Genomic DNA, 16,612 nt, shown 5'->3' with positions numbered 1-16,612 from the left:
TGCTGGGAGTGTGGGGCACATCCTGATGGGGATTTGGGATCCCATTTCACCAGGAATGCGGGATCCCATTTTACCAGGGATCGATCCCGTCCTTTCAGGGATGCCGGATCCCGTTTTCCCGGGAATTCTGCTCCCCGTTTTCCCGGGAATGCCGGGCTGCGCCGCCGGGCTGCGCCGGCTCCGAGACGAGATGAGCCCTGGCACATCCCCGCTCCCCCCCTGCTCCGCCCGGCGCCGCGAACTATTTTGGGATCCAGGAATTTGGGACTTTCAGCTAAACCCGGCCACGGCTCCGGGGCAGGGACAGCGCTGGCGAGCGAGGGGACGCGAAGGCACCGTGTCCCCACCCCAGGAGTGACCCCACAGCACCGGGATGAGGCTCCAGGGAGGATTCCCAGAGGGAAATCGGCGCAGTCCTGGATTTTGGGATACGCCCCCCTTCCCAAAAGTCCCCGGCGGGTTCCAGCCCTGCTGATATTCCCGGGATTTGACGTTCCCTAGGGAACATCATAAACAATTCACGATCCCTGTCCTCCGCCAGGATCCCGGGAAGGGGCCGGGAGAGCTCGGGAAGCGGCTCCCGCTGCTCCTTGGGAATCGCTCCCTGCCCTTTCCCGTTCCATTCCCTCTCTCCTCGGCTCTGGAAAAGCCGGAGCAGCTCCCGGGGCGAGCTGCGGGATCACGGAATTCCGGGATTTTTTTGAGGTCGGGAAAGAATTCCAACAGCGTCGAGTCCGAGCTGTCCCCAGTCCCCACCTTGTCACCAGCCCAGGGCGCTGAGTGTCCCCTCCAGGCTTTCCCTGGACACCGGGATGGGGATCCTGGGAATTCTGGATTCCAGGGATCCATCCCGGTGCTGGATGCGCCATTTGGGGGGGGGGGGGGGGTCCCAGCTCGGTGTCCCCCCCGCCCCCGGTGTCATTCTGAGCCCTTCTGTCACCCCAAAGTCCCCGACCCCGTTTGGCCACAATCCCTGTCCCTTAATCCCGCCGGCATCGGCATTAATTAAATATTACAGCCCTTAATTCCTCGTTAATTGAATCCCGCAGCCCCAATCCCGGGGATGGGTGGGACGCGGGCGATGTCCCCGCTGTGCCACCGGCCTCGCGGAGCAGTGGCCCTGGCCCTGGCCCCGTTCCTGCCACGCCGCCATCCTCGGTGGCCGTTTGTCCCCATCCCTGTCCCCATCCCGGCCATCCCAGACTCCTCAGTGGTCATTTGCCCCCGTCCCCCATCCCTGTCCCCCATCCCTGCCATCCCAACCTCCCCAGTGTCCGTCTGTCCCCGTCCTCTGTCCCTGTCCCTGTCCCTGTCCCCATCCCTGTCCCCGTCCTCTGTCCCTGTCCCCATCCCGACCTCCCCAGTGTCCCCTTGTCCCCATCCCCGCCATCCCCACCTCCCCAGTGCCCCCGTGTCCTCATCCCAGTCCCCATCCCCACCTCCCCAGTGTCCCCTTGTCCCCATCCCTGCCATCCCCACCTCCCCAGTGTCCCCTTGTCCCCATTCCTGTCCCCATCCCCACCTCCCCAGTGTCCCCGTGTCCCCGTCCCTGTCCCCACCCGGCCCCGCTCCCGTCCCGGCAGCCACGGAAAGAATTCCAGCGCCACCATCACATGATCCCGGCGCATCCCTGGCCCGTTCCCAGTGCCCGGCCCCGGGAGGCACCGGGACGGGGCCACATCCACCCCAGGGCGATGTCACTTTGTCACCGCGGCAGCGACAGAACCGGCGAGAGAGGGAAAATCGGGAACGGGGCAGGGGGAGGGGGGGCACCGGAGGATCCCGCGGTGTCCCCGGGGGTGTCCCCGGGGGGTGGCGGGGGCTGCTCCCGGCCTCTCCCCCCGCTCCTTTCCCGGCTCCCGGAGCCGCTGGAAGGAGCGGAGCTCTCCGGGGAAGGGATGCTCCAGTTATTTCCCTTTTTTAAAAGGCGGAATTAGAAAAACAAATGAGGAGAGAGCGGCTCCCCTCCCCCGGCCCCGCCGCCGCCCCTCCCCCCCGGCCACCGGCAGGGTCCCCGCGTCCCTCACGGGGTCACCTTGGCGGGGACACCGCAGCGGGGTGGGCGCGGGGGGGCACAGCGGTGACCCCGTGCTGCTGGCACCGGGATGTGGGATCGGTGTCCCCAGACCAGAACCCCCAAACCCCGACCTGAGCCCCCCAAACCCCGACCTGACCCCCCCAAACCCCGACCTGAGCCCCCAAACCCCGACCTGACCCCCCCAAACCCCGACCTGAGCCCCCAAACCCTGACCTGACCCCCCAAACCCCGACCTGAGCCCCCCAAACCCTGACCTGAACCCCCCAAACCCCGACCTGACCCCCCCAAACCCTGACCTGACCCCTCCAAACCCCGACCTGAGCCCCCCAAACCCCATCCTGACCCCCCCAAACCCTGACCTGACCCCCAAACCCCGACCTGACCCCCCCAAACCCCATCCTGACCCCCCCAAACCCCGTCCTGACCCCCCCAAACCCTGACCTGAACCCCCCCAAACCCCGACCTGAGCCCCCCAAACCCCATCCTGACCCCCCAAAACCCCGTCCTGAGCCCCCCAAACCCTGACCTGACCCCCCCAAACCCCGACCTGACCCCCCCAAACCCCGACCTGAGCCCCCCAAACCCCATCCTGACCCCCCCAAACCCTGACCTGACCCCCCCAAACCCTGACCTGAACCCCCCAAACCCCGACCTGAACCCCTCAAACCCCGACCTGACCCCCCCAAACCCTGACCTGAACCCCCCAAACCCCGACCTGAGCCCCCCAAACCCCGTCCTGACCCCCCAAACCCCGACCTGAGCCCCCAAACCCCGACCTGACCCCCCAAACCCCGACCTGACCCCCCCAAACCCCGACCTGAGCCCCCAAACCCTGACCTGAGCCCCCCAAACCCCGACCTGAACCCCCCAAACCCCGACCTGACCCCCCAAACCCTGACCTGAACCCCCCAAACCCCGACCTGAACCCCCTCAAACCCCGACCTGAGCCCCAAACCCCGACCTGAGCCCCCAAATCCCGACCTGAACCCCCCAAACCCGGACCTGAGCCCCCCAAACCCCGACCTGAACCCCCCAAACCCCGACCTGACCCCCCCAAACCCTGACCTGACCCCTCCAAACCCCGACCTGAGCCCCCCAAACCCCATCCTGACCCCCCCAAACCCCGTCCTGACCCCCCCAAACCCTGACCTGAACCCCCCCAAACCCCGACCTGAGCCCCCCAAACCCCATCCTGACCCCCCCAAACCCCGTCCTGAACCCCCCAAACCCTGACCTGACCCCCCCAAACCCCGACCTGACCCCCCCAAACCCTGACCTGAACCCCCCAAACCCCGACCTGAACCCCCCAAACCCCGACCTGACCCCCCCAAACCCTGACCTGAACCCCCCAAACCCCGACCTGAGCCCCCCAAACCCCGTCCTGAGCCCCCAAACCCCGACCTGAGCCCTCAAACCCCGACCTGACCCCCCCCAAACCCCGACCTGACCCCCCCAAACCCCGACCTGAGCCCCCAAACCCTGACCTGAGCCCCCCAAACCCCGACCTGAACCCCCCCAAACCCCGACCTGAACCCCCTCAAACCCCGACCTGAGCCCCCCAAACCCTGACCTGACCCCCCAAACCCTGACCTGACCCCCAAACCCCGACCTGAACCCCCCAAACCCTGACCTGACCCCCCCAAACCCCGACCTGAGCCCTCAAACCCTGACCTGAGCCCCCCAAACCCCGACCTGAACCCCCCAAACCCCGACCTGAGCCCCCCAAACCCCGACCTGAGCCCCCAAACCCCGACCTGAGCCCCCCAAACCCCGTCCTGACCCCCCAAACCCCGACCTGAGCCCTCAAACCCCGACCTGAGCCCCCTCAAACCCCGACCTGAGCCCTCCAAACCCCGACCTGACCCCCCCAAACCCCATCCTGACCCCCTCAAACCCCGACCTGAGCCCTCAAACCCCGACCTGAGCCCCCCAAACCCCGACCTGAGCCCTCCAAACCCCGACCTGACCCCCCCAAACCCCATCCTGACAGCCTCAAACCCCGACCTGAGCCCCCCAAACCCCGACCTGACCCCCCAAACCCCGACCTGAGCCCCCAAACCCCGACCTGAGCCCTCAAACCCCGACCTGACCCCCCAAACCCCGACCTGACCCCCTCAAACCCCGACCTGAGCCCCCTCAAACCCCGACCTGAGCCCCCAAACCCCGACCTGACCCCCCCAAACCCCGACCTGAGCCCCCCCAAACCCTGACCTGAACCCCCCCAAACCCTGACCTGACCCCCCAAACCCTGACCTGAACCCCCCCAAACCCCGACCTGACCCCCCCAAACCCCGACCTGAGCCCCCTCAAACCCCGACCTGAGCCCCCACACCCCGACCTGAACCCCCCAAACCCCGACCTGACCCCCCAAACCCCGACCTGAACCCCCTCAAACCCCGACCCGACCCTCAAACCCCGACCCGACCCCCAAACCCCGTCCTGACCCTCCCAAACCGAGCCCCTCCCCCCCCCGTTATTCCCTCTTCATTCCTTGGGCTCTCGGAATTTCTGGAGCGGCCGCCGTTGATTGGCTCGGCTTTAATTAATTTGTGGAGGAACAATGTCTAATTAAGACTTTTGTTTGTGTGCGCGCGGGGGGGGGGGGAGGGGCGGGGGGGGGGGAGAAGTAAAAATCCCAAATTTAATGAGAGAGAAAGTAAAGAAAAATATGGGGAAAAAAAAAAAAAAAAAGCTCTGGCACCGTCCCCCCCCCCCCCCCCCCCCCCGGAGCTGCGCCCTCGTTAGCAGATGTCTTAATGAGACATCGCTAATTAATGGGATTAATGGGAGGAGGAGCGGGAGAGGCGCCCGAATCCCGGCCCCGGGATCCGCAGGGATCAGGGGAAGGAGCGGGACCGCCCGTGCCTCAGTTTCCCTATGGAATTTCAGGACCGGGACCGCTCGTGCCTCAGTTTCCCTATGGAATTTCAGGACCGGGACCGCTCGTGCCTCAGTTTCCCTATGGAATTTCAGGATCGGGACCGCTCGTGCCTCAGTTTCCCTATGGATCCGGTGTCCAGGGAGATCCATGGAGGGATGGAGGGACCGGGACCGCTCGTGCCTCAGTTTCCCTATGGAATTTCAGGAGCGGGATCGCCCGTGCCTCAGTTTCCCTATGGAATTTCAGGACCGGGACCGCCCGTGCCTCAGTTTCCCTATGGAAATTCAGGATCGGGACCGCTCGTGCCTCAGTTTCCCTATGGAATTTCAGGATCGGGACCGCTCGTGCCTCAGTTTCCCTATGGATCCGGTGTCCAGGGAGATCCATGGAGGGATGGAGGGACCGGGACCGCTCGTGCCTCAGTTTCCCTATGGAATTTCAGGAGCGGGATCGCCCGTGCCTCAGTTTCCCTATGGAATTTCAGGAGCGGGACCGCCCGTGCCTCAGTTTCCCTATGGAAATTCAGGATCGGGACCGCTCGTGCCTCAGTTTCCCTATGGAATTTCAGGATCGGGACCGCTCGTGCCTCAGTTTCCCTATGGATCCGGTGTCCAGGGAGATCCATGGAGGGATGGAGGGACCGGGACCGCTCGTGCCTCAGTTTCCCTATGGAATTTCAGGAGCGGGATCGCCCGTGCCTCAGTTTCCCTATGGAATTTCAGGACCGGGACCGCCCGTGCCTCAGTTTCCCTATGGAAATTCAGGATCGGGACCGCTCGTGCCTCAGTTTCCCTATGGAATTTCAGGACCGGGACCGCTCGTGCCTCAGTTTCCCTATGGAATTTCAGGAGCGGGACCGCCCGTGCCTCAGTTTCCCTATGGAAATTCAGGATCGGGACCGCTCGTGCCTCAGTTTCCCCATGGAATTTCAGGAGCGGGACCGCTCGTGCCTCAGTTTCCCTATGGATCCGGTGTCCAGGGAGATCCATGGAGGGATGGAGGGACCGGGACCGCTCGTGCCTCAGTTTCCCTATGGAATTTCAGGAGCGGGATCGCCCGTGCCTCAGTTTCCCTATGGAATTTCAGGACCGGGACCGCCCGTGCCTCAGTTTCCCTATGGAATTTCAGGATCGGGACCGCCCGTGCCTCAGTTTCCCCACGGATCTGAGGCCAGATCCGGTGTCCAAGGAGCTCCATGGACCCGTGCCTCAGTTTCCCTATGGAATTTCCGTGTCCAAGGAAATCCGCGGACCGCCCGTGCCTCAGTTTCCCCACGGATCCATGGACCCGTGCCTCAGTTTCCCTATGGAAATTCAGGACCGGGACCGCCCGTGCCTCAGTTTCCCCACGGATCCATGGACCCGTGCCTCAGTTTCCCTATGGAAATTCAGGACCGGGACCGCCCGTGCCTCAGTTTCCCCAGGGATCTGAACCCCTCAAGGAGCGGAGGGAGCGTGAATTCCACACGGCAGTGGAATTCCCACCTCGTTTCCAGCCCTGGAAAAACGGGGATTTCACACCAAGAAAATCCCAAATCCAGGAGAAAACCGGGTTTGGAACGGGGGCTTCAAAGCGCTCCCACATCGGCCTGGCTTCTCCCTTCCCCCTCTGCTTCCCAAGGAAAATTCCCGAGGAATTTGGGGGGCGGGGACCCCCCTTTGGCCTCCCCCCGCCCCTTTTTGCTGCCACAAAGCCCCAAAAAAATCAACTTTAGGCTCACCCCGTGACCCCAAATCCCACTTGGAACGCGACGCGCTGGAATTTCGCCCCCCCCCCCCAAAAAAACCCACCCGGATCACCCCAAAAAACGATCCCAACAAAAGTGAAATTTTGGGGGGGGGTGGGGGGTGATTTGGGGCTTTTTTTTGGGGTGTCCCGAGCCCTCCGCGCCCCGCGGGGAGGAGCGGCCGCGGCTCCCGCTCCCTTTTCCCTGCGGTCGGAGCCCAGCGATGATCCCACACTCCTGGAATTTGAGGAATTTCCTGCCAAGGCTCCCTCTGGAAGGCGAGGGAAAGGAAAAAAAAAAAAACCTCCGAGTTTTTAACCCTCAGCTCCCCGCCCCGGCTGAGTTTTGGGGGGGAGATTTTGGGGCGGTTTTGTTCAAGTTTGGGGTTATTCCTGATTTTTCCGTGATTTTGTTGGTTTTTTTTTTTTTTTTGGGGTGGGGGGGTTGGATCGGACGCGGCGGGAGAGGCCGGGAATGTCCCGGGATCGCGCTTTTCCGTGGGATAAAGCGAAGTTTCGTGCCTCAGTTTCCCTCCATTCCTGCCCCCAAACCCATCGCGAGCCGCCCTAAATCCCTCTAAAAGCGCCCCAAAACCGCCCCAAACCCCCGCTCTGCCCATCCCAAATCCCGGCCGGGTGGGAAATCCCCTTTTTCCCGACGTTAATTTAAATCCAATCCGCTTGGAATTGTCTTGTTTTTTTTGTCTTGTTTTTCTTTTCTTTTTTTTTTTTTAATAAAATTCCACCGAAACTAGGAAAGGAGGGAGGAAAAGGGACCTGGAATTGCCCCCTCAAAAGCGGCCCCAAATAGCGGGATATTCCCATTTCCAGCGCCCCGTGCCCCAAAAGGGGGGGAAAAACGCAAAAATCCACCTGGGGAAGGGGAAAAATGCGAATTTCGGGGAAAATACACCTGGGGAAAGGGGAAAAATGTGGAATTTGAGGGAAAATCCACCTGGGCAAAAGGGTCCCGCCCCCCAATGCCGCAGCTCCCATGGGATATCCAGAGGATTTGGAGCCCCCGGGATGAGCCCGGAGCCTTCATCCCGCTCCTCCTCCCACCCCCGCGGGGGTCCCACGCCCCTTCCCGATTCCCTTTTTTTTTTTTTTCCTTAAATTTTCATTTTTTTTTTTTTTTAAAAAATCCCCCCCTCCCCGTTGCCACGGCAACGCCTCCGACCGCTCTCGGCTTGGAAATAAAAGTTGTTTTTTCCTTCCCCCCCCCTCCTCCTCCTCCTCCTCCTCCTTTTACTCCACTCTTTCCCCTCCTTCCCTTCCCCATTCCCGTTCCAAACCCCCCCCTCCTTATTTTGATTTCCATTTGGATCATAATCCGCCCGTTGCCATGGCAACGCTGGCAGCCCTTTATGTCCCAGCCCTTGCAGAAAAGGCCTCATTCCCCCTTTTTCCCCCCTTTTTTCCCCCTTTCCCCCCCCCTTTTTCCCCCCTTTTCCCCCGCGTGGGTTCGTTCCTTAAATCCCCTCCTTCCTGCCCTCCCCAGGGTCCTGGCGTCACCTTTTGGGGGGGGTTTGGGGGAGACACGGGAGGGGCTTTTCCAGCTCCCGGTGCCTCTGGATGCATCCTGGAGATCCCAAATCCCAGATCTCAGACCCCACATCCCACATCCCAGCTCCCAAATCCCAGATCCTGGAGATCCCAAATCCCAGATCCTGGAGATCCCAAATCCCGGAGATCCCAAATCCCAGATCCTGGAGATCCCAAATCCCAGATCCCAAATCCTGAATCCCAGATCCTGGAGATCCCAAATCTCAGATCCCAGATCCCAAATCCCAGATCCTGGAGATCCCAAATCCCAGATCCCAGACGCCAAATCCCAGATCCCAGACACCAAATCCCAGATCCCAGAGATCCCAAATCTCATCTCCCAGCTCCCAGATCCTGGAGATCTCAAATCCCAGATTCTGGAGATCCCAAATCCCAAATCTCAGCTCCCAGATCTTGGAGATCCCAGATTCCAGATATCCCAAATCCCAGATCCCAGACCCCAAATCCAAATCCAAATCCCAGATTCCAGATCCCAGATCCCAGAGATCCCATATCCCAAATCTCATCTCCCAGCTCCCAGATCCTGGAGATCCCAAATCCCAGATCCCGGAGATCCCAAATCTCAGCTCCCAGATCTTGGAGATCCCAGATCCCAGATATCCCAAATCCCAGATCCCAGACCCCAAATCCAAACCCCAGGTTCCAGATCCCGGAGATCCCAGATCCCAGACCCCAAATCCAAATCCCAGGTTCCAGATCCCGGAGATCCCAGATCCCAGACCCCAAATCCAAATCCCAGGTTCCAGATCCCGGAGATCCCAGATCCCAGACCCCAAATCCAAATCCCAGGTTCCAGATCCCGGAGATCCCAGATGCCAAATCCCAGTTTCCCAGTCCCAGATCCCAAATCCCAGCTCCCCCAATCCCAGATCCCAGCTCCAGCCCCTTTTTCCCTCATGCCCCCCCCCCCCCCCAAAATCTGCCCCAGCTCCTCGGGGTGTTCCTTGAGGGGTGTCTGTGGGGTGGGGGGGTCCTGGGGGGGGTTCCTCAGTCCCGGGGGTGGTTCTGGGGGGGTCCTGCCCACACCAACTGATCCTGGGGTCCCTCTCACCCCATGGATCGATCCTGGGGGGGCCTCAATCCATGGGGTGGTTCTGGGGGGGCTTCTGACTCCGCGCGCTCATCCTGGGGGGGCTCGTCACCCCATGGATGCTCCTGGGGGGCTCGTCACCCCACAGATGCTCCTGGGGGGGGTCCCTCACCCCACAGATGCTCCTGGGGGGGTCCCTCACCCCACGGATGCTCCTGGGGGGGTCCTCACCCCACGGATGCTCCTGGGGGGGTCCCTCACCCCATGCCCCGACCCCTTGGGGCCCCCTCACCCCATAGGGTGATCCTGGGGGGGCTCCTCACCCCATGGGCTCATCCTTGACGGGTTCCTCACCCCACGGGCAAATCCGCGGCCCCTCCCACAGGGAAACTCTGGTGCCACCTCGGTGTCCTCCCCTTTATCCCGGTGCCACCTCGGTGTCCCCCCCTCTATCCCGGTGCCACCTCGGTGTCCCCCCCCTTTATCCCGGTGCCACCTCAGTGTCCCCCCCTTTTTCCCGGTGCCACCTCAGTGTCCCCCCCTTTTTCCCGGTGCCACCTCAGTGTCCCCCCTCGCTCCTTTATCCCGGTGCCACCTCGGTGTCCCCCCCTTCATCCCGGTGCCACCTCAGTGTCCCCCTCTTATCCCGGTGCCACCTCAGTGTCCACCCCGGCTCCTTTTCCCGCTGCCACCTCGTGGATTTTGGGGGGGGGAAACCGTGGATTTGGGGAAAAATCCACCTGGCTAAAGGGTGTCCACCCCCCACTCCTTTCTCCCGGTGCCACCTCGGTGTCCCCGCGTGTCCCCCCCTTCCTTTTCCCGGTGCCACCTCCTCCTCCTCCTCCTCCTCCCGCGCCGTGCCCGCTCCTGGCTGGGAGCAGGAGGTTATGAAAATGAGCCGCGTGCCCAGGAGACCGTAATTATCCGCTAAGTGTGAAAGCCGGAGTGATTAATTAAGAGATAATAAAAAGAAAAGGAGGCTGGAGAGGGAATTGCGGCGAGGCTTTGATGATAAAACCTCGAGGTAAGGCGAGCAATTGGGGGGGGGGGGGATCTTTATGGGGACATCATTCCCCGGAGAGGGGTGGGGGGCTCCGGGATGGACCCCCCGGAGCCGCAGCCGGGCCGGGCATTCCCAGGATCCATCCAGGTGGGATTTAGGACGGCGGGATTAAAGCAATCCTGAATTAAAAAGGGAATAAATTAATGAATTAATGACCTGGCACCGAGGTGCCCCCGCGCCGCCCCCTGAGGTCACCTCTGGGAGGGTGGCAGGGGACGAAAAGGGCGGCTCTGGGAAGGAGGAGGAGATTCCAGGGGTTCCAGGGTCGGTGATTCCCACCCAAAATCCACCGAAATCCCGTTCCCGGCGCGGCTCCGGGTGATTCAGGCCTGGCACTGGATGCCCAGGCAAGCCCTGGCACGGCGGGTGTCGGGGCAGGGCCCGGCCCGCCGGCCCCAAAACCTCCCTGACCCCATCGCCGGCTCCTGTGGGGCCGCCCCGAGTCCCCGTGGAAGGACGGGAGCAGCCCCGAGGTGGGAAATGGGTGGAAAAGAGGGAAAAATGGGCAAAATCCACTCGCAGCGCCCGCGGGCGCCAATCCCAGCGCGGCAGAGCCCGTCCTGATGATCCCAAAACCTCCCTGACCCCATCCCCGGCCCCGGTGGGGCCTCCCCGAGTCCCTGTGGAAGGATGGGAGCATTCCCAGGCTGGGAAATGGGTGGAAAAGGGAGAAAAATGGGCAAAATCCACCCCCAGCGCCCGCGGCGCCAATCCCAGTTGCCAAAATGGTTTTTCCCGGTGTTTCTCCAGGGCCGGGAATGTCACCGGGGGGTGACAATGAGGGGACAAAGCGGTGCCCGAGGCGCGGAGCCGGGGGCACACCGGGGCCGGGCATGGATCGATTTATCCCGGGAGCGGCTCCGGCAGGAGCGAGGGGTCACCCCGGGCCACGCCAGGATCCCCCGAGGGTCACCAGGAGCTCCCCAAATGTCCCCAAATGTCGCCCGTCCTCAGGCTGGAATCGCCTCCAGGGGAATCCCAAATCCCGTCCGGGTGGGAAGGAGCGGGGGCAGCGCCCGGTGCCGTCCCCACGGCTCTGCCGGGACATTCCGTGGGCCCCGTCCCCCTCGGGAGCCACCGGGGGCGGTGAAATCCGGGATTTGGGATAGCCAGGGTGGCCCTGGAGCTGTCCCTGGCACCCTGGCACGAAATCTGGGGTCAAGGGGTCACATCCCAGCTCCATCCCAGCTCCATCCCAGCTCCATCCCAGCTCCATCCCAGTTCAATCCCAGCTCCATCCCAGTTCAGTACCAGTTCCCAGCTCCATCCCAGTTCAATCCCGGCTCCATCCCAGCCCCATCCCAGTTCAGTACCAGCTCCATCCCAGCTCCATCCCAGCTCCATCCCAGCTCCATCCCAGTTCCATCCCAGCTCCCATCCCAGTTCCATCCCAGCTCCCATCCCAGCTCCCATCCCAGCTCCCATCCCAGCTCCCATCCCAGCTCCATCCCAGCTCCATCCCAGCTCCATCCCAGCCCCATCCCAGTTCAGTACCAGCCCCATCCCAGCTCCACCCCAGCCCCACCCCAGCCCCATCCCAGCCCCATCCCAGCCCCATCCCAGCCCCATCCCAGCCCCATCCCAGTTCAGTACCAGCTCCATCCCAACTCCCATCCCAGCTCCATCCCAGCTCCATCCCAGTTCAATCCCAGCCCCATCCCAGTTCAATCCCAGCCCCATCCCAGTTCAATCCCAGCCCCATCCCAGCTCTCCTGAAGAAGCCGCCATCCAAAGGGACCCGGCCTGACCTCAAACCACCCAGAGCCACCTCAGCTCCGGCCTCACCCCCAGGACCCCAAATCCCACTGGATCCCAAATCCCACTGGATCCACGGCCTCAGCTGGGCCAGGAGGTCTCAGAGCCACCCTGGGGTGTCCCAGGAATCCCAAATCCCTCAGGGACGGGTCCCTGTTGTCACCTCTGCCGTGTGAGGGGAGGGAAGGAAAAAGGGGGGGATAAAATGAAATAAAATATAAACCCACCCCCCCCCCAAAAAAAAAAACCACAGAGAGAAAAAGAATGGCCCAGAAAATGAATAAATATTTCAATTTGAGGCGCAATCACGGCAAGTGATTGAAACGGGGGGAAGAATAATGGCTTTCATTTAGATAAGATACAGAAAATTATTTAGTGAGAAATGAAGAGTGATGAAACCCATTCAGCATCGCCGCGTGCGCCAGGACGTGAATGGCACCGAATCCCACCCCAAAGCGGGCCCACCGGCGCGCTCCCGGCTCCAGGGGGAGGGATCCCAACATTCCGGCCTTTTCTGGAGGGAAAAACCCCAAATTTTGGCCCAAACAGCAGCAGTGGGTTTGGAGCAAGGTGGGGACGGCACCTCGGAGGTGATGGTGGAACTGGAGGGGTGGGAAGGGGTGGGGAGGGGGAATTTGGGATGGATTTGGGGGCTACTGGGGGTGTCACGCAGGGGTGTGACCCCTGATCCCAAACTGGAGCCATCCCATCCCAAACCGGAGTCATCCCATCCCAAACCGGAGTCATCCCATCCCAAAATGGACTCATCCCAAACCGGAGCTGTCCCATCCCAAACTGGAGCCGTCCCATCCCAAACCGGAGCTGTCCCATCATAAACTGGAGTCATCCCATCCCAAACTGGAGCCGTCCCATCCCAAAATGGACTCATCCGAAACCGGAGCCATCCCATCCCAAACCAGAGCTGTCCCATCATTACCTGGACTCATCCCATCCCAAAATGGACTCATCCCAAACCGGAGCCGTCCCATCATAAACCAGAGTTGTCCCATCCCAAACTGGAGCCGTCCCATCCCAAAATGGACTCATCCCAAACCGGAGCTGTCCCATCATAAACCAGAGTTGTCCCATCCCAAACCAGAGCTGTCTCATCCCAAAATGGACTCATCCCAAACTGGAGCCGTCCCACCCCAAACCGGAGCCGTCCCATCCCAAAATGGACTCATCCCACCCCAAACCGGAGCCGTCCCACCCCCAAACCGGAGCCTTTCCCCGTGCCGGGAGCGGGGAGAGCCGGGCCCCTCTCCCCGCTCTCCACACGGCACCGGGGCGGCAGCTGCGATGGGATGGGGCTGTTTGGGATGGATTTGGGGTGGCCACCGGCATTGCCACGCAGGGATGCGACCCCTTAATCCCAAAGCGGAGCCCTCCCGCCCCAGACCGGAGCCCTCGCGCCCTTCCCGGCCTCTCTCTCCGCTCTCCACATGGCACCGGGGCGGGAGCGCGGCCGCTTTTGTTCCCGGGAGGGCAGCGGAGCCCCCGGCGCTTCCCCCCAGCCCAGGCGGGGCTTGGGGGGGGGGGGTCTCGGGCCGTGCCCCCCGGCCCCATAAGAGGCTTTGCACGCTCCTTTTAAAACCCCCGGGTCGAGGAGATTTTTTTTTTTCTTCTTTTTTTCCCTTTTTTTCCTTCTTTTTTTTCCCCCCCCCCCCCTCCTCTTGGCATCTTAGCAACGCCGCCCCCTTAATTAAAAATTAGATTGGATTTTGCAGCTGGGAAGGAGCCGGAGGCCGCGCTGGGGCTGCCTGGGCGCGGGGCAATGCGCGGCCCCGGCCCTGCAGAGCGGGGGGGACCCCCCAAAACTCGCCGCAGGGATGGGGGCGGCCCCCCTGCCTTCCCTCCCTCGGGGAGGGGGGCACAGCGCGGTTCTCCCCCCACCCCGCTGCTTTTTCTCAGCGTGACCTTGGCACAGCAGCTCCCCGTGCCTCAGTTTCCCCCGGGGAGGGCACAGCGCAGCTTTTGGGGGGTCTTGGGAGGGGGAGGGGGGGGGTTCGGGTTGTTCCCCCCTCCCATCTCGCCTTCCCCCGCCGGGTGGCAGCTCTGGAGGGGGTTGGGGTGGGAAAAGGGTGGTCCAGGCTCCTTCCCAGTTCCTTTCCCAAGGAATTCATGGGTTGGGAGCTGGGGGTCTTGGGGGCCCCCCCGGACGTGGCCCCTGCGCTCTCCACGGACGGACGGACGGACGGACGGACGCTCCCCCCCCTCCGACCCCCCCCGGCCGGGTCACGTCCCCTCATCACCCTCAGCCCTGTGCCCCCCCCCTCCCCCGGGGGTCCGGTCCGACCCCAGGGTCCCCGACCCCCCCTCCGGCCACCGCTGCCCACCCCGAACCGGCCCCGGGAACCGGGATGGGGGGCCCAGGATCCAGATCGGGGGGGCCCAAAACCTTGATCCCGGTGCGGGGGATCCAACAGGACCGGAACCGGGGGAAGAGAGCGGCGCCGGGGGTGGGGGGAGAACCGGGCCCGGTGCCATCGGGAACCCCCCGGTACCGGAGCGGGGGGGTCCACAGGAATCAGCCTCAGGACTGGGGAGAACCGGCCCCGAATCCATCGGGACCTCCCGGTACCGAAAGCAGAACCAGTCCCAGGATTGGGGAGAACCGGGCCCGGTCCCACCGGGACCCCCCGGTACCGGAGGGGGGGGTCCACAAGAGCCAGCTCCGGGGTGGGGAGAACCGGGCCCGGTTCCATCGGGATCTCCCGGTACTGGATCAGGGGAATCCATCAGAACCAAGCCCAGGATCGAGGAGAACCGGCCCCGAATCCATCGGGACCCCCGGTACCGGAGGGGGGGGGGGTCCACGAGGACCGGCCCCGGTTCCTTTAGGACACCCCGGTACCGGAGCGGGGGGGGATCCACAAGAACCAACCCCAGGATTTCGGCGAACCGGGCCCAGGATTGAGGAGAACCGGCCCCGGTTCCATCCGAACCCCCCGGTACCGTAACGGCGGCTCCACGAGCACCAACCCCGGGGCCTCCAGCACCCCCGGGACCCCTCCTGGACCCCCCCCCCGGAACGCCCCGCGGGCTCCCGAGCTCCGATCCCGGCCGGAGCCGCTCTCATCCCTCCGGGAACGGGCGGGACCGGCGGCGAGCGGGGCTGGAGCGCTGCCCGCGGAGTTGGGAACGGCGCTCCGGGCGGCCCCGCGCTGCCTCCGCCCGCTGCCCGCTGCCCGCTGCCCCCTCCCCGGTACCCCAATCCCCGCCGCCCCATCCCCGGTACCGCCCGCCCCGCGGTGCGCGCTGCCCCCCGGCCGCGCTCGGTGCCCGCCGCCCGCTCGCCCATCGCCGCTGCCCGGTGCCCACCTTGCCCGCGGGTCCCGGCGAGAGTCAGCAGGCACAGGAGGAGGATCCGCATGCTCCCGTCCCGTGGCGGCCGCGCTCCGGGCAGGGCCCGCCGGGGCTCCGGGGGGGGTTCGGGGGGGGGGGGTGATCGCCGCCCCTCTCGGCCCCGCGCCCCCGGTACCGGCAGCGCTTTCGGAGCCTGGCCCGGCCGGGCCGGGGCCGGGCAGGGGCCGGGAAGGGCCACGGGCTCCGGCGGCTCCGCTCCGCGCCGAGCCCCGAGTGAGCGGCGGCGGGGGCGGGGCGGGCGGGGGGCGGGCCGGGGGGGCGGAGGGGGCGAGGAGAGGGGGAGAGGGAGCTGCGTGTGCGGGGGGAGGGAGGGAAGGAGGGAGGGATGGAAGGAAGGAGGGAGGGATGGAAGGAGGGAGGGAAGGAGGGAGAGAAGGAGGGGGAGAGCGGGGACGTGCGCGCGTGTCACGCGTGGGGCTGCGCGGGGGAGCGTGTGGGGAGGGTGTGCAAATGCGTGCTGGGGCGTGCGAGTGTGATTTGGGGCGTAAGCGCGGGTTTTGGGGTGTGAGCGCGGGTTTTGGGGCGTGCACACGCGTTGGAGTGTAAACGTGCTTTGGGGTCTTCACACGTGTGTTTCGGGGTGCGCACACGTGTGTTTCGGGGTGTAAACGCGGGTTTTGGGGTGTAAACGCGTGTTTTGGGGCGTAAAGGGGTGTTTTGGGGTGTGCACACACACGTTTGGAGTGTAAACGTGCTTTGGGGTCTTCACACGTGTGTTTCGGGGTGCGCACACGTGTGTTTCGGGGTGTAAACGCGGGTTTTGGGGCGTAAACGCGTGTTTTGGGGCGTAAAGGGGTGTTTTGGGGTGTAAACGCGTGTTTTGGGGTGTAAACGCGGGTTTTGGGGTGTAAACGGGTGTTTTGGGGTGTGCACACACACGCGTTGGAGTGTAAACGTGCTTTGGGGTCTTCACACGTGTGTTTCGGGGTGCGCACACGTGTGTTTCGGGGTGTAAACGCGTGTTTTGGGGTGTAAACGCGTGTTTTGGGGCGTAAAGGGGTGTTTTGGGGTGTGCACACACACATTTGGAGTGTAAACGTGCTTTGGGGTCTTCACACGTGTGTTTCGGGGTGCGCACACGTGTGTTTCGGGGTGTAAACGCGGGTTTTGGGGTGTAAACGCGTGTTTCGGGGCGTAAAGGGGTGTTTTGGGGTGTGCACACACACGTTTGGAGTGTAAACGTGCTTT

The 16,612-nt window shown here is 63.4% G+C and overlaps 1 protein-coding gene across 1 annotated transcript in view; it reads right to left on the bottom strand.

Moving 5' to 3' along the window:
• The window catches only part of KIRREL1 (kirre like nephrin family adhesion molecule 1), a 38,601-nt gene extending 22,976 nt beyond the window's left edge, over positions 1-15,625 (bottom strand). Inside the window, exon 1 of the mRNA XM_032093600.1 lies at positions 15,380-15,625. Coding sequence (XP_031949491.1) covers positions 15,380-15,431 — 52 coding nt within the window. The 5' untranslated portion in view covers positions 15,432-15,625. The remainder of the gene's footprint in view (positions 1-15,379) is intronic.
• Positions 15,626-16,612: the final 987 nt, after the last annotated feature.

Source organism: Corvus moneduloides, chromosome 29, assembly GCF_009650955.1.
Source record: "Corvus moneduloides isolate bCorMon1 chromosome 29, bCorMon1.pri, whole genome shotgun sequence".
NCBI classification, from domain to species: Eukaryota; Metazoa; Chordata; class Aves; order Passeriformes; family Corvidae; genus Corvus; species Corvus moneduloides.
The sequence above is the reverse complement of the archived record's forward strand: the minus strand, read 5'-3'. Positions and strand labels throughout refer to the sequence as shown.